The 19477-nt window shown below is 52.1% G+C and overlaps 3 protein-coding genes across 7 annotated transcripts; 1 reads left to right on the top strand and 2 right to left on the bottom strand.

Annotated features, from left to right (window-relative positions):
* Positions 1-446: 446 nt before the first annotated feature.
* Positions 447-5625, bottom strand: HAGHL (hydroxyacylglutathione hydrolase like). The gene is made up of 8 exons (XM_068699878.1): positions 5264-5625; positions 4429-4493; positions 4178-4295; positions 3788-3896; positions 3559-3662; positions 3294-3395; positions 3129-3208; positions 447-2846 (listed from the first exon to the last, which is right to left on the bottom strand). Exons 1-8 carry the CDS (start codon positions 5366-5368, stop codon positions 2681-2683), a joined length of 849 nt encoding a protein of 282 aa, XP_068555979.1. The 5' UTR covers positions 5369-5625; the 3' UTR covers positions 447-2680.
* Positions 5626-6123: 498 nt separating this feature from the next.
* LOC137865106 (hydroxyacylglutathione hydrolase, mitochondrial) lies at positions 6124-16721 on the bottom strand. Of its 5 annotated transcripts, none has more exons than XM_068699881.1 (10): positions 16510-16608; positions 14622-14652; positions 12989-13170; positions 12460-12524; positions 10802-10919; positions 9630-9738; positions 8874-8977; positions 8317-8418; positions 8091-8170; positions 6124-7554 (listed from the first exon to the last, which is right to left on the bottom strand). In XM_068699881.1, exons 3-10 carry the CDS (start codon positions 13091-13093, stop codon positions 7455-7457), a joined length of 783 nt encoding a protein of 260 aa, XP_068555982.1. In that variant the 5' UTR covers positions 13094-13170; positions 14622-14652; positions 16510-16608; the 3' UTR covers positions 6124-7454. The 5 variants fall into 5 exon arrangements, with proteins under 5 accessions (XP_068555982.1, XP_068555981.1, XP_068555983.1 ...); XM_068699880.1 differs by lacking the exon at positions 14622-14652 and adding an exon at positions 16162-16203 and having other exon boundaries at positions 16510-16601; XM_068699882.1 differs by lacking the exon at positions 16510-16608 and adding an exon at positions 16162-16203.
* A 58-nt stretch (positions 16722-16779) lies between these two features.
* Positions 16780-18047, top strand: FAHD1 (fumarylacetoacetate hydrolase domain containing 1). Its single transcript, XM_068699885.1, has one exon. The coding sequence runs from the start codon at positions 16956-16958 to the stop codon at positions 17625-17627; it is 672 nt and encodes a 223-aa protein (XP_068555986.1). The 5' UTR covers positions 16780-16955; the 3' UTR covers positions 17628-18047.
* The last annotated feature ends 1430 nt before the right edge of the window (positions 18048-19477 follow it).

A 19477-nucleotide genomic window follows, 5' to 3' on the forward strand; every position in this document is an offset into this window, starting at 1 on the left:
GTGGAAGTGGGAGGAGTTGCAGCTGTGCCTTACTTCAAGGTGAAGGGACACTGGCAGATGTGGAATCTCCTTGTGACCGCTGCAAGTGAAAATGAATTTAAAAATCATGTTCTTCCTTCACTTAAATATTTCTCCTTTTCCCAGTTACTTTCTGCAGAGTCATTCATCACATAGCAGTGAAGTGGATGAGAATTGAACACAAAGCTGCCCTTTTGCTTTGTTCCTTCAGAGTAAATACAAACAGCCAAAGCTGGTTACTGCATCTAGCCCAAACTGAAACCTTGCCCAGACCCTTTTCAGAGATAACCCCTCAGTTACTGCAGGCCGTGAGCTCAGGGCTGGCAAAAAGCAAAGCTGCCAGACCTTAATCTGCCCCTTTTAACAGCTTCTCTGACACTTCCCTCTGTTCAAGCCTCCCACTATTCATTAGAAGTAAGCCAACAGTGTAAAAGACAATTTTAATGTTTTTAATTAAAAGCTTTACATATTTTAGGTGTTGCCGATCAATTAGTGAATTCACAGTGTTCATAAGGCAAAAATCTCCCACTGTTTCCCCCTCCCTTCCCTAGTCATACACAAGCAAGTTGGTAGTTGCAGTGAATGCCCTTCTCCATGCATAGTTCTGTAGCACAGTGTTATGCTAAGTCGTAACGTTTTTATCTACAGGAAGAGAGACCAGTGCTAACGCAAACGAAGTCCAACATGCTGCAGTGCTGAGCCCATAAACTGTGTACATCAGTGCAAAAGAAACACATTCTGTTCCTGGTGAGAACATGCACATCCAGCCAGAAGTGCACAAGTAAAGCTGAATGAGCTGTAGATTAATGAGGATTTGCATTTTGTCACCTCCAGCTACCAACATGCACCTTACTAGAGCTGCCAAAGGACTTTCCACCCAGACCACAGCTCCCACAAACTCTCCCAGTTGTCTGCTCTTGCCACGGTATCAAGAGCAGCTCCAGTTTCACCCAGCCTTTGAGCTGCACACTGCTGTCAACACAAGCAAGCCCCGTGCTAGTGTGGGAACCCTCCCACACGCACCCTAGTGCATCTTCACTCAATATACAGCGTCCAGGGGCACTCCCCAGGTACGATGCCTGTAGGGCATCACCTGCAAACTGCACCATTACATCTGAACTGAGTAGCTGGGAGGCAACAGTACCGAGGCAACTTGTGCAGCAGGACTGACTCTTCCCCTCCTGTGCAGAAGAGTAAATTCTAACAATATAACAACCAACCAAACAAAAAAAAAACTTAGTCAAGTTTCTAGCAAGGGAAAAAATGGCCATAAAACAGGCTTCAGTGGTAACAGATGCAGTTCACAGTCCACACACAACAGATCCTGAAGTCAATGCTATTCCAGTGTTAGGAGCTATAAAGTTTGTAATCAGTGCTGATTAAAAGGACACCCCCGTGGTATGGGGCCGTGGGGCCAACTCCTCTGGTTGCTCCTCTCTGTTCTCATGCAATCTGCATGACCTAGGGGTAAACTGAGCAACACCGAGACAACGAGTCACACACATTGCACAACTGAAGGAAAGGAAAAAAGAGATTGGTGTGACTGCCCAACGCGGGGCAACCTGCCCCAAACCAGCCCCATCGGAGGGATTTCACAGCTATTTACAGAGCTACCTTCAAGCCCTATTTTTCCCTAAAAAAAAAAAGAAAACTACGTTACTCGGTTTTGTAATACAACTCACCACCACCTGCAAAATAAAAGCGCTACACATTTTTCAGACTTAACAAATAAAATACAGTACTGATTCTGCACAAACTGAACAATGAGGGCTGCATGCTCAAGAGGCATAAGAGACCCAGCTGCTCCTCACTCTTACTCCAGAGGAAAGGCGAGGTATGTGTGAATTTATCCAGTATTTTTCCAGTATTCTATCTTGAGGGAAAAAAATTGTAATGGATCCATAGTAGCACATGGTTGCTGCCTAAAAGCTCTCCCACCCTGAAAAGCACTGTACAGAGTGGATGAGAGCGTGCTCTCCTCCACACCTGAACTCCACCTGAAAGCATCCTGCAAGGCTTAAGCAATTTGGATGGCTCCGCTAAGTCAGCAATTGCCTTAGAAACCCCTCCAGGATCTCCTACATTGCCTACAATAAACCAGAAAGTAAAAAAGGAAAAAAACACACAAACCACAACGCAGGCAGGGTTTCTGTCAGCCCAGCTCTGAAGTCCAGCAGCTGCTGATGCCCAGCTCGATGCCCATCCCCTGGCTGCTGGGAGCCCGGGGCCAGCCCTGCGGCAGCTCCTGCGCGTCCCCAGGGCCTCGCACCCATCCCTGCCCCGGGCCTGATCAGGGCATGGGGACACCCCGGGCAGTGCGAGGCAGCTGGAGGCAGCAGAACTTGGAGCCCACTGGGTGCTGCCAATCTCCCCGCTCCCCCCAAATCCTCCTCACCCTCTGCAGCAGCACCCACATCCCGGTGGCGCAGGGCTGACCAGCGTGGCTGCTCGCTGGAGGCAGCCACACATTTCCAAAGCTCCTGAAGGCAGCAGGAGCTGGGCTCGGCGCTGGAGGGAGCGACAGCAGATTGGGCTGAAAACGAGCAGGTTTGGGACAGGAGCCCCTTCCCAGCGGTGAGGCCCTCGCCGCCACCACCGGGATGCTGAATTTTGGTGGCTGTGCCCATGGTCACACCAGGGAGCCGCCTGCTGCCACCGCAGCTCACTTCTTCTCCAGGAAGGGGCTGAAAAGTCCCCAGTCGAAGGCCAGCACAGCCTGGGGATGGGGCCGCTCCTTGGGCTTCTTGAAGTTATCCTTCTCGGTGCGGAGAGCCCTCAGCACCTCCACCGGCTCCGTCTTCCCTGTGAATTTCTGCACGGCCTCCTCCCTGCAAGGGCAACGGCTCCGCTGGGATGGTGGGGATGGGATGGGGACCCAGCTCGACACTGGGACAGCGAGGGGCATGGCCTCAGGTTGGGGGCACTGTGGGCATGTGGCACCCTCCCCTCCCTCGGGGTTTGGAGTTCCCAGTGTCCAACAAAGCCATGGGGAGAAGGGATGATGCTGGAGGGGAAGGGGAAGCAGGTTTGGGGGCAGGAGCAGAAGGACAGGGATGGACACGGGCCCCGTTTGGGGCCCTTTGTGCCCCCAAGGTGCTGGCTCTGCTTACGTGACCCGCAGGAAGGGGTTGTAGAGGAACTCCTCCTGCAGCGTGGAGGGCACCGTGGGCAAGTCATCATCATCCCGCTGCTGCAAGGAACCAGATGCGTCCAAAAACCCGCTGGCACCCAACATCCCCCCCCGCCATCACCTCTGTGGGGGCACGGACACCTACCTTGGCCCACGCAAGTTTCTTCTTCACTGCTTCGTTCTCCGGTTCCACTTTTAAGGCGAACTTGAGGTTTCGGACGGTGCACTCGTGGCCGCAGAACACTTTCTGCAAGGGCAGCGGGAAGCACCCAGCGTCGCGAGCGCTCCTGGTGCCGGATCCAACCCTGCTGCACCCCAGTGTATGCAGCCCCGAGGATGGGCACTGCCACCCCATCAGCCCCCCCAATATTTTGACCCCCCAAGTAGGGGCTGAGATCCAGGGCACTCACCGTCTCCTTCGGCAAAGCCCCCAGCACCTGGGTGAGGTTGGTGTACATCTGCTCCGCCGTCCCCTCGAAGAACTTCCCGCAGCCTCCCACGAACAGGGTGTCACCTGCGGGGTGACACGGGGCTGGGCACGGGGGGGACCCCAAACCCACAGCCGGACAGGGGGACACGGTGGATTCACCCCAGGAGCATGGGGTGGGGATGGGGTGCATGGCAGCAGGGTGGGGGTACCTGAGAAGAGAGCTGGTGCGTCCGGGGAGCCGTCCTCCCACATGAAGTAGCACATATGGCCCGAGGTGTGGCAGGGGGTGAAGAGGCACCTCACGCGGATGGCCCCAAACTGTGGGGAGGGAGGGTCAGGGCTATGGCCAGGCATATCTGGGCTCACCGCGGACCCCCGGCCTCCCCAAACCTCCATGCTGCTTGCCCAGGGCCTGGTGGGTGGGAGACACCAAGGGGGACGCAGCCTTTGGGGTGCCCCAGCGCCATCCCAAACACACCGGGAAGGGGACAGGGCTTCACCCCATGGTCAGCACACCCACCCCACATGAAAGGTGCCACCTCTGCATCACCCCGGGGGCTGCACACCCACAAACACCCCCGGGCGCAGGGCTCACGCACCGTCAGCTCCTCGTTGGGGGCCACCTTGTGCGTCAGGGCCCCGATCCGCTCATCGGCGCCGTACACCCGCAGCCCGGGGCACAGCCTCGCCAGCTCCTCATTGCCCCGCGCGTGGTCCCTGCACGGGGAGAGGAGGCAACAGGCACCACTGGGCGCTACTGGGCACCGCTGGGCACTACTGGGCATGGTCATGGCCATGGCCATGGGCACGGCCACCACCTGCACCCCGTACAGAGGCCAGGGACACTTACCAGTGGTGGTGGGTGGTGAGGACGGCTCGCAGCACCACCTCCTCCCTCCTGACGATCTCCAGCAGCTGGAAGGGGCCAGGAGCAGCAGGAGGTGAGGGCAGGAGGTGGTGAGCACCCAACACCTCGCACCCAACACCAACCCCACACACCCAACACCCAACACCCCACAGCCGCTCTCGGAGCACCCAGCACCCAGCACAAGATCAGTCCCGCACCGACCCCACTCTGCAAACCGGGTGCCCAGGGAGAGGAAAGGCACCCCAAAAACCACGCACGGCCGGGGGGGGCTGGCAGGGGTTTAAGGCACGGCTCAACGTGCAGGACCCATCACACAGAGCAGGGCAGGGGGGTGCAAAGGGGCAGCTCCCGGGGGGTCGGGGGCTGTTTTGGGGCCGGGGCCGTTTTGGGGCCGGGGTTGGCACAGCAGCAGCAGGAGGTGGGCCCGGTGCGCCCCCCCCCCTCCGCTCCTCCACTGCAGCCGCCTGGAGCCACCCCGGGGGGAGCCCAAATTCAGCGCCCCCCAGCATCCCCCCTCCCGGGGCTGCCCTCCTGGAGGAGGAAGGAAACGTGCGAGCAAGCGGCGAACGCTTAAAAAAAAAAAGCGAAAAAATAAAAAATTTAAAAAAAAAAAAAGAGGAAAAACAAAACAGAAAGCGGCGGCGCCTGCCGTGCCTGGGGGGGGTGGGGGGAGGACACGGGGACGGCTTTAGGGGGACCGATCGGGGCCGGTCGGGCTGTGGGGGGCTTTGGGGTGTCGGTAGGAGGGGGTCTGCTCCGGGTTGAGCCCCCCCCGAGCCCCCCCCTTGGCAAGGGGCAGGGGCCCGGCGCCTCTCACCCTTTTGGGCACGGCGGCGTCCACGGCCACGGCGTCGCGGGTGCGCTCCTCGATGACCAGGTACATGTAGTTGTCCTCCAGCACCGACACCACCTTCACCTTCATTATCCCGGGGCCGCCCGCAGGGACCCCCCCGGGATTCCCCCCCCCGGAGCCGGAGGCGGCCGCTACCTGCGGGAGGGGCCGGGCGGGGAGGGGAGGGGAAGGGACGGGACGGGAGGGAGGGGAGGGGAGGGGAAGGGCTGCGGCGGGGGAGGGCGGCGTCCAACCTCGTCCCCTTCCCTCCCTCCTTTTCCCTTCCCTCCCTCTTTTTCTTCTTCCTTCCTGCCCTCCCTCCCTCCTTTTCCATTTCCTTCCCTTCCCCTCCTTTTCCTCTTCCTCCCATCCCCTCCCTTTTTTCCCTCCCCTCCTTTTCCTCTTCCTTCCCTCTCTCCTTTTCCCTTCCCTCCTTTTCCATTCCCTTTCCTCCCTTCTCTCCTTTTCCATTTCCTTCTCTCTTTCCCTTTCCCCATCCCTCCCTCCTTTTCCCCTTCCTTCTCTCTCCCCCCTTTTCCCTCCCCTCCCTCCTCCCCCAGCTCAGTGCAATGCAGCCACAGGGCAGGGGGCAGCTCCTCCTGCAGCCCCCAGTGCAATGCAGGTGGTTAATCAATCCCTCAGCTCCCTCCCACCCCATTTTCTTCTTTTAAAATAAAAATATAGTCTTAACAAGACCTTGTATAAAGCCTCAGATGTTCCCCAAATGCCTACCTGCTCCCCCGTGGGATTAAGAGGCAAGCTGCTACAAGGTCGCTCGCTGACTTTAATCACCAGTACAAAAAACCACGACTTTAAGAGGTCCACTTTTTTTTTCCAGACTGCCATACTGTTTACAGCTGCGTTTATTTCCCCAGTTGTCAAACAGCCACCAGTACAGTCATGCTTAGTTGTAGCAGCACAGCATTCAAGTTAAGGAGTCAGTAAAGTTTTAGGTACCATTTTTCTAAAATACATAAAAATTTACCCTTTTTTTTTTTTAAAGCAAATAAGGAAATGGTGCTACACCAAACTCCGCTCCTACACTGCCACTCAGCACGCTCTTTAGAACAGCAGACCAAGTTACAGAGCTGAAATCCAGGCGGTTGTGCACTCCCTCACGGCACTGCTTACCAACCAGCGTGCACTAGGGAGAGAAACTGGAACCAAAACTGTTCAAATCTGTTACAGATTCAGCTGTGAAACATTTGTTTGCAAATCTCTTGTATTTGAGCAGATCCGCAGCATGCAACTGAGACCAAGAAACGAGGGATTTAACACACCTGGGAGGAAGATGCATTAAGGACAGATGCCAAGCCTTTAAGACACTTATATGCTAGGTAAGTTCTTTCTTCTCAGGGAACAGCAGACAAATTCCTTCTTCATTTTTGTGGTACTCACACAAGTAACACACAGATCACGCCCACGAGCAGTAAGCAGGTGCATGCAAGCAGGCTTCAGTTAGCAGGGAAAGGGCATAAGCAGCGGTGCAATCTCTAAGCCAGCATGCTGCCTGGAAAAGTTACTGCAGTCCAGGACAAGGAATGTCAAAGAGAAGAGAAGATCCCTGCAAAACAGCTGGACAGTCCCGGCGTGCCATGGGAAGAGCCAGGCCACAGCATATTTAACAAACCATGCCCTAAACTGGCTGCGGCAGAGCAGGTCCATCACTGAGAGGTTTTAGTAGAGCCAGAAGTGACAGAATAGTTTAAGTAGCAGCATGGAAGAAAAGCTTCTATCTTCAGATGGCAATGCAGTTAACTGCATTTTGTCCCTGCTTTAAACGGAGACCGAATACCTTCACGTAGAGCAGCCCCAATCCCACTGTCTGCGTACACATTAGGCGCCTATAAAATAACAGGAGTTTTTTTCCTAAGCCTCAAGGCTCGGCCCTTCCCTACCCCAGCCTCTGAGCTATGTACCAACGCTTGTAAAATGATCTGCATGTGACACGTGACAGTTGGAGAGCCAGCAATAAAGGGATAAATATTCTTCATCATAATATAAATATGCTGTAGAGTATCTCAACAAGGGCAAAGTGCTTTTTTTTTTCCTCAATTAAAATAAAATAGAAACCTAAATAAGACTGTCTCGACCACAACAGAACGTTCAATTCCTAAGACATCTGAATAATCCAAGTTGCTATGAAACTGACAGTAAAGTGACCTAGGCAGAGTGCTCAGTCCTTTGGGACCCTGAAGTTATCCTTCTCTTTTCTGATGGCTCCCATTGTCCGGATAGGGTCCGTCTCTCCAGCGTGCTGCTGAACTGTCTTCTCCCTGCCAGGAGGGAACGCCAGGGACAGAAAATGCAAAGGCTGAAAGATAAAATCTCAGGTATGAAGTCACTACTGCCCCATTTTGCCTGTATCAAGGGGATATGTTCTGTTTAAGATCAAGGACTCGGGGCTTTGGCACAGGCTTATCAGCTCTCTTGGTTGAAACACTCACAGGCAAGAGGAAGTTGCAAACACTTTTATGCCTTGAATGGCATCTTTTACTGCGTCCGTCTGCCCAACCCTGCGTGCTGAAGGAACATCATTACACAATAAAGCTTGTTCTGGCTCCTGAACTCAGGGACTTCAGCACTGGCAGAGATGCTCGCCAAAACCCTTCCAATTTTACTGCAACAACCTTCTGCCAGGACAACGAGTACCGTACCTTACTTACGGAATGCAAATGCTTTAAGGAGAGTCTTGAGGGCATCAAACAGGAATGTGTGAAGCAAGAGAGTAATTCCCACTTAAGGCTCTTTGTTCAGAGACCTCATCCCTCCCACACCCCCCTCCACCCCAAGCCAGAGGGCCCGTTCCTACCTCACTCTCATGAAGGGGTTGTACGTGAACTCTTCTGCGATGGTGGAGGGTATGGTTGGCTCGCCGCTGTCGTACTTGGCCTAGAACAAGGGAGAGATTTCTGCCTGATGGGGAATGTTTTGGTGAAAGAGGAACACCCCACCACCATCCCCTCTCCTCTACGTCCTCAGAGAGGCTCTTCCTCCACGAAGGCACACAAGTTTAGGAAAAGGATGAACCAACCTACCTTGGCCCAAGCAAGCTTCTCCTGGATACTTGCATTATTGGGTTCAACGTGCCGAGCAAATTTGAGATTGTTGATAGTGTATTCGTGACCACAGTAAACTCTCTAGGAAGAGAAAGGATGAGTTACACGTGGTAACTCTGAGGGCACAAAGGTGGAGTGCCAAATCATCAGCGTTATTGTACACAGCAGAAACAAGAGTCAAGCCCCCAGGATTCACCGTTCTCTCCACCAGACAGATGCAAAGTGCTGGGAGTTACCAGACAACGCTAAGTGCAAATTTAACAGTTAGCCTGATGAAAGGACCAGGGCATCCAAGCTCTCCAGCCTTTGTTTCAATAAGCAGACTCTACTTTCCCCACAGAACACAAACATATTTGGGTACCCATTTCCTTCTCAAAGGACTCCAGCTATTCGAAAACAACTCCTGAAGTAAGCGTGCATTCCTTCAACATGAGAAATTCTCTCACTGAACACTATTACTGGGAAGATGTTTTTTTCTGATGTCTGTAGTAGTTTCTGGCTGGTTACCTTACTAGCATAAAAGAAGAGTTCCATACCGTTTCAGGGTCCAAGCTGCCCAAGATCTCAATCAGCGCTCTGTACATTTCCTCTGGGGTTCCCTCGAAGAATTTCCCACAGCCGGCCACAAACAGCGTGTCACCTGCAAGCAAGGCGTGATATGGCATCAGACAGAGCTCTTCACACCCAATGTGAACACCCTGAGGGCTCGGTCTTGCCATTGCTGCCCTCTCTGCAGCTCACGCTGCTCTGCCCTCACCAGGAAGGCACAGGGACAGCCAGGCTTTCCTGCTGCCCCACACTGGCTCGGTGCTACATAAACCCACACAACAAATGGTTCTCTAACCTAATCTCAGCTTCTGATGCAGGAAATCCCACAGCCTCACCAGGCAAACCATGCCAGAGCTTCCCTACCTGTGTCTGCTGTCCACTCTTGTCCCTTCTACAATAAACACTTGTCCTCTTTACTGTGAGGACAATAAAAAAAAAAAAAAAAAAAAAAAAAAACAGCTCATTTCAGTGAAAAAAGCAATAGAGGTAGGACTCATCCAGGGCTCATTCTTGATTTTGCTTGCAGGGTGTCCAGCAATAGTTTACGGAACTAGAGGAGTTTCACTGGTTTCATTTACAATTACTACTAGGTAGCTTTGTGCGGGGACAAGGTGTGGGAGTTAAATTAGCTGCACTGGTAATAAGGAGCGAATGCACATCCAGAGTCAGGAGCACACAGGCAGAGGGGTAGCTTATTTCTTCGCAACACAGACTGCCGGCGGTGTAACCTCCCAACTCCTCACCTGTAAAAACAGCAGGTGGCTCGGAGCTATTTGGCTTAGTCACATAATAACAGATGTGTCCAGAAGTGTGACACGGCGTACAGAGGCATTTCACATTAAGAGATCCCACCTGAGAAGAAGGCAGAAGACTGGAGCTTAAGCTACTGTTTGGGAGCATTTGTACCATTAGAAAAGAATTGCAACTATTACAATGGCCTAGTAGTCCTACAGGCAAATTCTCACGTAGCTGGTCAGTAAACATCAGCTCTTTTCCTGAGAGAGTCCAGCAAAAGAGTTTTATGGCAAGGACTTGGAAGGGAGCTGTTTCCTCTTAGCAGGTGTTGTTACAAAGAGAACTGCCAGATTCTTTCATTTGCATGCAGAGTGACTCAGCGTCTGGTTGGCAGCAAGGGAAAATAGATCTAGAGCCATACAAAATCCTAAACAAAGTTAATCAAGCGGAAAAAGCTCCGAACAAAAATGAAGCTGAAGGGTAGAAGTGGAAGACGCTCAAGAAAAGGGAGGGATTAAACACATTCATGAGGATGTTTACCCCACAGCCTTAATTTGTGCACCTTCCCATGTTCTGCTGTGCTCCCTTCTTTGCTTCTGACTGCCCCACAAAAGGTGCACTGCAGGAATAGCAGTGACATTCATGCCAGCCTGCAAATTTCATAGCAGTTTATGCAATCTGCCAGCTCATCTATAAACAAACAGCCACGTTTCAACGAGGTTTGCCACTTTAGCTCTGGAAAAGCAACGCAAGGCAGCTAGCCCTGCTGGCCCACTTTCTCTTCACCCTGTGTTTCAGCCTGCATTCAGAGAGCACCGTTTGCATTTCCTCAGTGCTACCCAGGCTCTAAGCAGAACACAAGCCCTGTGCTTTCGCATTTTGGCTCTGACCACCCCAATTAAGAGAGCTGTCAAAGAGCAGACAGACACCCAGCATATCCCAGGCAATACACACGTCTGAGCCATGCCAATGTTACCATGAGAACTCACACCAGCTAACAGGAGCCAGAGGGACTGTGGCTCATAGGGCAGGAAAAGGGGAAAAGACGTAGTTAAGCCATCCACTACTTCCAAGAAATGTTAACACAGTAAAAAACAAAAAACACCACACCAGTCCACCTCCAAGCTGTGAGAGGAATGGGAGATGCCCTCAGCCAAGTCCTGCAGACCACTCCCTTTACCTTGAGCGTTGTCAGGTGAGACACCTTCTGTGTCAGAGCTCCAACTCTGCTGTCCCCGCCGTACACGCGCAGCCCCGTCTCCATCTTAACGAGCTTCTCGTTTCCTCCAGCATGGTCCCTGGAAGGTCAGAACAAGGGATTTTGGTAAGGATGAACACAAATTTATCTTAGCTCCTATCGCAACAGTAACCTCCAAGTGATCATTTCTGATCAACTGGTCTCCCCATATCCTGACATCTAACACCGTCCTATCAAAGAGCATGCTACGTCAGCACCAGTGGAGATAGTTTCTTTATATGCCAGTTAATTAAGTGCTGGTGGCTGCAGAGCAGCACATTTAGGAAGGATTTCTAAATAGGACTTTGGTCACTGTCTCTCCAACAACCCCCTCAGTTTCACACCTGGTTGGGAAACACCGGCCTCAGAGGATCAGAGTCACCTCTCCAGTAACTGGGGCACTGAGATGACTGGGATAACAGTTATCGATTCAGTGGCACCACCACGACCCATGGGAGAGGTTATTCAGGTTCAGCACTGCAAAACTGCTAAAGCAAAACATTCATCTCCATGTCCCTGGCAGAGTTAATCTGCAACCCAGGTAATCTTCCCACAGCTGCTGACTAAGTATCGTGCCGCAGAGACATGCCCCAGCAACTCAGTGCTGCACTCCACAGCTACCTGCACGTTTATCCCACTGACCAGCTAAAAGAAGTCAGCATTTTGAAGGTTAAAGGCTCTAACACAGAGAACTCGTAGCCTAAACAATGTGCCTGGTCATAGCAAGAATTACTCATATAAAGTCTGGCTTGACTCCAGGCACAGGAAGACTTTCCCATCTTTGTTGTGCACTCGGCTACTTCGTACTGATTTCTCTGCACTTCACTTCCTCGTGTGCTCACCATGCCTCTGGACCAGGTAAGGACCAGACTGTCCCCCAGAGCAATGCAAACAAACAAAACAGCATTTGGGATAGCCTGGGTGTGCCCAGTCTGCTAGCACCTGGACATCTTCTAGGAGAGATCTTGACACACAACTTCAAAGCAGCCATTTACCAACCTCAGACTGAGGGAGTGTCTTCCTTTGCCTCACTAATTATCTCGCTACTGTGCTTCCAAGTCTGTGCTAACGCTTGATCAGTCGTAGCTCCAAGCTGTCTGGTCAAATAAGAGCAAGGAACAGCCACAGCAACTGTCCCCCACAGGCACACAACGGTGTGCTGATTTGAGCCATCCTCTCTTAGAGACTTCTCTTACTCCATTTATCCCTCTCCTACCTTGTAAAGGAAGATTTGGGAGGACTGTCTGCTCCAGCTGAGCCACCAACAGCACAAGAAAGCATCACTGCCAAAGCAGTTAAGAAGGAAAGGCAATGACCAAGGCCCAGATGCAAGGATGAACTCTCACCACTGGAGCCTTTCCTCTTTGCTCCTGTCCTCACATCTGCACTCTGAATCCAGGCCCACTGGGACACCCAGGGACCTGTGTCCCTGCACAGTCGGTATCCTGGTGTCCGACAGGCCAAGGGCACTGCCTGAGCTCTGATCCTCGCCTCACACCTAAGCTCCTGACGAGAGAAATCTGATCCAGAAGAGAAACAATTATTAACTGCTTGTGTTAATGCGGAGGAAAGGGGGATCCCACTACAGCAGATGAAGTTACCAGTGATGGTGTGTGGTCAGGACAGTGGTCAGCTTCACGCCATGCTTTTTGACTGCATCCAAAACCTGCAGAAACAGGCACGAGGAGAGCATTAGAACTCACATGAAGCAACTGAACAGCACACCTGGTACCTGTGTGCAACCACTACAGGGTTTGAGAGCCACACGTGCATGCAATCACCCCAGCAACTTTGCAGAGAGCCCAGCCCTCTTCAAGCAGTCATTACAGATCAGGACACGAGGTCTCTGATCCAGCCAGGCCATGACTAAACCCTCAGTCCCATTTCCTCTTTTCTGCACAAGAGCAAACACGGGGAGGGAACAAAATCAGGGCAGCAACTCTCCAAGTCAGAGAGAAGCTGCCTGCGCTCTGAAGCTCAGTGAAGCTTTATCTGCACGCAGGAGAGGCCAGCATTTCCTGCCTTTCCCCAAGCCTGAGTCAGCCCGTGACTAATTCCCTCGTGTACGTGGCAGCCTGGAAGCATCTCCCAGAGAAGCAGCCCGCTCCCGGGGGCAGCGGACAGCATTACCTTCTGGGGCTGCACGGGATCAACTATTGCGGCCTCCTTCGTCTCCTCGTCGATGAGGAGGTACATGTAGTTGTCTGTGAGGGCCGGGAGGAGCTCCACCTTCATGTCGGCTTGCGTGACCGTCTTCGACTTCCTCTGCTCGTGCTCTGTGTGCAGGAAGAAAGCTCGCAGCCACACAGGACCTGGGGAGCCAAAAACAGCCAGACTTCAGGTTAGCCCTGGGAGGGGTAAAAGTAGGACAGCACAGCAGGTCTGTGGGCAAGGAGAAGGGCATGCACAGCCCAACCTGCCTCCTTTAGAGGAGAAGAGGAGAGCAGCCACCACGGGACAAAGCGTTAGTGCCTGGCTGTGTCACCCTGTGCCCTGCAGCATGGGAGGATCTTGGTGCTCTGCAGCTTCTGAGAAAGGGATGGGACTCTGCTCCTAGGGATGTACTCATGCAGGCGAAACACTGTGCCTTGGTTGGAGAGGTTTCAAGGGGCAGGAAAGCAGAACAGAGAGGGAGCACTTGGGCAAAGGTCAGCCTGAGACAATGACTTTGCAAAAAAAAAAAAAAAAAAGCACAAAATGCCATGTTACAACCAAAAGGGAGAAAAAAAAAAAAAAGAAAGAAAGAAATACAGATACTGCTAGAACAGAAATATCTGGTTCATTAATTGGGGAAATCACTTCTTACGTAGAGCTACAGAGAGAGGGGAGGTTCTCTGCGTGGAAGGCCAGGCTCCCTGCCTGGCAGATACCAGGCATGCACTGCAGGAAGGGTTCTTGCTCACGGACTACCTTGATGCAACAGCAGTGCTTCCCTATTTGCTTTTGGTTAAATGTTTAATCAAATCCAAGTAGAAAATCTGATTCCAGATGCAAGTAACCTGGGCTCCTTTTTTCCCCCCCACTCTTTAACTCACAGATGCACAGTTCTTAAAGAAGCAACTGAGTCATAAGAAGCTCTGCCATAAAAAAAGGGAAGGAAAACAAAGACAACGAGGCCTTTCACTGCCAGCAACCCACAGCACAGGCCTGGGTCCATGCGCATGCAGGGTGAGAGACACCAGCCTCTACAAATCACACATCAGTTGTCTTCAACCCCCAAGGCCCCCACATGCCACTGAAGGTGCCTGCGTTGCTCTGAATCATGCTGGCTCAGCTCCTGGTTCATTTTGCACCACTGCCTCCAGCCCTAATGCTCCGCACTTGGTGCTCGGTAACCTCCATGGGTGCCAAAGGGAGGGGTGATAATTCTCTTATCAGCCTGGCCCACTCTCACAACAGCTCAGTCCTGATAAGAGGCAGCTTCGGGGAGCAGAGGCCCCGCAGGCTGCCTGCAGCCCACCCGGAGCTCCAGAGGCTGACCCACACAGTGCTGCAAAGCCAGGACCAAAGCTCCCACCGTGCATGCAGCTGCAAACCCAGCACAGGGGTAGCAGCACCCCTAGGGCCCCTCCAGTACCACTATCCTGCCCAGAACATCTTCCCCTTCTGCATCACTACCTCGCCTGCTGGTATTGGGAAGGAGGCACAGAGGGGAGATGGGGGTAAAATTAAATGCAAAAAAATAATCCCAAGGCACAACAGTGTAGGCATGCTCTGGGTATGTGACACAGAAGGCACGTAGTGTTAAAGAAAGCATCCATACCTGCCAAGTGGTCCTTAGGGGCAGAAAAGTCCTTTTTAAAAAAAAAAAAAAAAAAGAGAATAACAAATCCTTACTATTACGTGGTAGGAACAAAAAGTAATCGCTCCTCAACTGCTCTAGCATAACATGGAGCACTTTGCCTGTGGATGTAACCAGTCACAAGAGCTATGTTTGCTGTATGTTTGTTTGCAGAGTAGATGCAAACTGGAAAATAATAAAAAGAAAAAAAATACAAAACCACAACCCTAGCTTGAACTCAAAGGAATTATTCACATAGTTACAATGCTTTCTTCCTATGAACCATTTTTAATCTTGGCCATGATCCTCAAGACTCCTCGCATGTTTCGCTCAGGATTCGTGCACAACAAACAAACGACACCACACACGGAAATGTTTTCTGAGATGCGATCTAAACAAAGGGACAAGAAAGCGTCCACGCCACATGAAACTCATTCTGACTCCCATCTGCAGCCGAGCTGCACCTCTCCGGTCTGCCTGTTCAAGGAGCACACCAAAAGCTCTCACGCACACCCAGCACTGCTCGTAGGAGAGCAGCAGGCTCAGCCCCAGCCCTGCTCTTCCCCAGCACCTAATAAAATGGGCTCATTTCGAGATCACTGTGATGCACGCAGGGCTCCTCCAAAATTAAGGTCCAATAATTTCATTTCCACTCGTTTTATACCACGTCCCTGCTGACTCGATGCCTGAAGCACATGGGAAGCACTGATGGTAACACATGCATGCTCGAGGTTAGGGGCAAGCGGTCAGCAGCATAGGTTAGTAAGAGGTTACTGCAGTAAGGGGGTGCTTTATACACTTTCTCCACAGTATTTTGTTTTACTCTTTTTTTAATTACAGCAAAGAGTGGAAAATTCCTCTTTCAGATGTGGCTGTCACACACGAAAGCGACCGCACATGCATCCCCAGATGTACATCCCTGCATTGCCACATCAGTAGAAACACCACGTTCACTTTTTAATGTGCAGATATTTTTGGACACCGGGCGAGCTTGCGTTGGCTGCACACCCCCGGGGAGCAGCAGCTCGCAGGACGCCCACCCATGCACACCCTGCAAGGGGGAATTGGGTCTGCCAGCCCCTCGGTTTGCTCGTTCCCAAGATAGCACCAGGGTTTCCATGCCTGGCACTAACTCCCAAGGGTTCTTGCTCATAAGGCCAGGTCTTAAAACTGGAGTGATGCAAAAGGCCTCCAGCAAGACCCGCCCGAGACACTGTCAAGCCCCAGCCCAAGCTGCAGTTCCAAGAGACGCTTTCAGAATTTAGGCCGCAAGTTTAAATGCACAGCCCAGCCTTTTTTTTTTTTTTTTAACGTTATCGATACAATTTCGCATTGAGCTCAGTTAAAATTCCAGCTCCCAGCCCTCAGTTCCCCAGATCCACAACCAGCGCCCGTGGCAGCCCAGGAACTCCAGGAGCCTCCAAGATCAGTTATCAGTAGAAAATTAAAAAAATAAATAAATAATAAAAAAAAAGCAAACCAACCACCACCAGAGCCAGGCTCCAGCTAAGCAGATACTGACCTACTTGGGGCTGTGAGTCAGCTTAAAAAGCTCTGCGCACCCCTGAGTGGGCAAAGGAGAAGAGAAGCCACCGTCAAACTGCTGCTCCCGGGGGGGGGGACCCCCAGATACCCCCGTCCCCCTCTGGGGCCTCAACACCCCCAAAGCCTCCTGCCCAGCCCCGGAGGAAGGGAACCCCCGGAGGAAGGGGGACCCCTCGGGTGTCAGGGGACGCCCCCTGAGCAAGGGGGACCCCCGGAGGCAGGGGGACCCCCGGCCGCCCCCCTCCCAAGGGCAGCCTCCGGCCGCCCCCCAGCTCCGTGCCCGGCGGGGCAGGTGGGCTCCGGCCGAGCCTCCCTCCCCACCTACCGGCTCGGAGCAGGGCCCCAGCTCGCAGGGCGGTGCCGAGGCTCCGCCAGCCCCCGCCGCGCATGGTGCAGGCCCGGCCCGGCCCGGTTACCTTCGCTCCCCGCCCCGGGAGGAGGAGGAGGAGGAGGAGGAGGAGGAGGCGGTGGCAGCCCCCAGCGGCCAGCCCCGGCCCCAGCCCCGGCGTACAACGGGGGCGGCGCTGAGCCCGCCCGGCCCCTCTTTGCACACCCGGGCCAGGCCCTTTTTTATTTTTTTATTTATTTATTTTTATTTTTTTCCTTTTTTTTTGCCCAGCCCTGTGGTGGGGCTGGGTGAGGAGGCGGAGGTACGCGGCCTGGCCCTGGGAGGCAGCAGGCAGGGGAAGGAAGAAACACGGAGCTGGATTTGTGGCTCCCAGCCCGGCAAGGACACCCCAAGGGCACCCCGGGGAAGGAGCCGCCGAGCTCATGGCCTCCTCCCGGCCCTTGTCTCGCTTCTGGGAGTGGGGCAGGAACATCGTCTGCGTGGGGCGCAACTATGCCGAGCACGCCAAGGAGATGGGCAGCGCGCCGCCCGCACAGCCCCTCTTCTTCCTCAAGCCTTCCTCTGCCTACCTGCGGGAGGGATCTCCCATCCTCCGGCCTTACTACTGCGCCAGCCTGCACCACGAAGTGGAGCTGGGGGTGGTGATCGGGAAGAGAGCCCAGGCCGTGACCCAGGAGGCTGCTATGGAGCATGTGGCAGGGTACGCACTGTGCTTGGACATGACCGCCAGGGACACGCAGGAGGAGTGTAAAAAGAAAGGTTTGCCCTGGACCTTGGCCAAAGCCTTCAACACGTCCTGCCCGGTGAGTGAATTTGTGCCCAAGGAGAAGATCCCAGACCCTCACAAGCTGAAGATCTGGCTGAAGGTGAATGGAAAGCTGAGGCAGGAGGGGGAGACCTCCTCTATGATCTTCTCCATCCCCTACCTGATCAGCTACATCAGCGAAATTGTCACCCTGGAAGAAGGGGATTTGATTCTGACGGGGACTCCCGAAGGAGTTGGGTCTGTGCAAGTAAACGATGAGATAGAGGCTGGGATAACTGACGTCCTGTCCATGCGGTTCAAGGTGGCACAGCAAACGCGTCGCTCCTAACCGAGAGCATGGCTGGGACCCTTGTCTGCATAGGAAAAGGCTCTTTGGGAGTAACTGGCAAACAAAAAGACACACAAACTGTCCTGTGAATTAAATTGATATGGCCTAAGCATCTACTGGACTGTCGGGTGTCAAGGACACATAGCTCATGAGCTCTGAAGACCTTTGGCCGAAACAACCCCATTTCCATGGAGGTTTCAGCCTCCTCTGAGGCTGTACAGCGGAGGCCAGGCCAGGAGTCCAACCCAGCGTGGGGCAGCCGGTTAATACCTAAACGGTACCTTGGAACTTTCTGTGCAGACTGTGCTGGGAGACAAAAACAGGGCAGGAAATGCAGCAGCAAGACTCTGGCTGTGTGTGCAAGCCCTTCTGTTCTATATATTGACTTAAAATTTAAAAATAAAAAATTAAACATTAAAATGGTGATGTATGGAAAGTGCTCTGGGGTCCTGGTGAGGACTGCAGCTCTCCCTGTGGTACCTGCTTGTTAGTAGGAAGGCTTCCATGTCCTGGCTCCCAGGTCCCCGTATGCTCAGCCTCCTTGCGCAGAGGTATTAAAGTAGCAAGAATGTACACAACGAGAAATAAAAGTTTAACCTGAGGTCTGGAATCCACCCAGGGTGTGAAGCTACATGCCCTGGCAGCTGTCAAGGTGGGGTTGTTGCAGCTTGGGGTGCTCCAAGGGCTGGCTCATAGGCGACTAAACAGCGGTCAGAGGTGCCCTGCTCCTGGGTGCTGGGGCCCATCATCACTGGGGAGCTGCAACAGAAAAGAGGTGTGGTGAAACATGGGAAAGCCTGTGGGGAAAGGTGCCTTTGCAAAGCACTGGATATGTTTTCATAATTACAGTGAATAATCTATAAAACCATAGATATCCAGGGGGTTAACTAATCCCTTTGTAGGCCACCACTTTAAAAGTTACCCTTGGGCATTCTGAAAGCCCAGGTTCACATGCTGTGTAGGGTGGGGGCTCCTTTCAGTGGTTTTATTTCCAAGATCGAGGATTTGGGGTTATAAATAAAAATTAGGAGCTAAGGCCCACCCATCCTATATGAAATCAAAGATGCATATGCAACAGTAAACCAAGAATTACAGCTTCAGAAAGAATCTCTTTCCTCAGAGTATTCTGCAATATAAAGATGTTTGTTTTTCACAGTAGTTTCATGATTCCTCCATGCGTTTTTCAAGTGTACAAATTAAAAGAGGATTGCTTTCCCTCCCACTCCAAGGGGCGTTATGCAGCAGAAGTGTTCCAGATGCCTGGCAGATCTTTTTCTTAAACTAAGCTTTAAATATACTTCTAAAAGTGAAATAATACAAAAGATCAAGAATAAAGAAGCCCTTGGTAAAGATCACCAGTAAACTTGTCTTAACTTTCACTGATTTAAATATATTTTATCAAAATCTAACTGCAGCAATTACCATTACTTACATAACACAGTGCAACAGTTGAAGGTTTTTTAAAAAATATTTCCAGCTGTTAAAAAGCCACATCATGTAACTTTTCCTGTTTCCAAACTCCAACTGATCTTACGCTCTCGACCAGTTTACATGACAGTGAGCTCTCTTTCAAATCAAAGGAGTGACAAAACAAGTTATAAAATATTAATAAAAAATCTCTCCCCATGAACATCAGAACTTACCGTTTTCAAAGGCTGCACAGTCATCCAATTTCTAAGAAAAACAGATGGATTTTTTTATTTTTTTTTTAATAATAGTTGTGAATGCTGAAGTGAAATGCTGAAGCCAGATCTTAATAACTGCTAGAAGTTTTGTTTCAAAATGTACATTCGAAGTTTTACAGAACAAATTATGGCAGCCCAAAGACAAGTATCTCTGTGAAAGAGCAG

The sequence above is a fragment of the Anas acuta genome, chromosome 15, assembly GCF_963932015.1.
Source record: "Anas acuta chromosome 15, bAnaAcu1.1, whole genome shotgun sequence".
NCBI classification, from domain to species: Eukaryota; Metazoa; Chordata; class Aves; order Anseriformes; family Anatidae; genus Anas; species Anas acuta.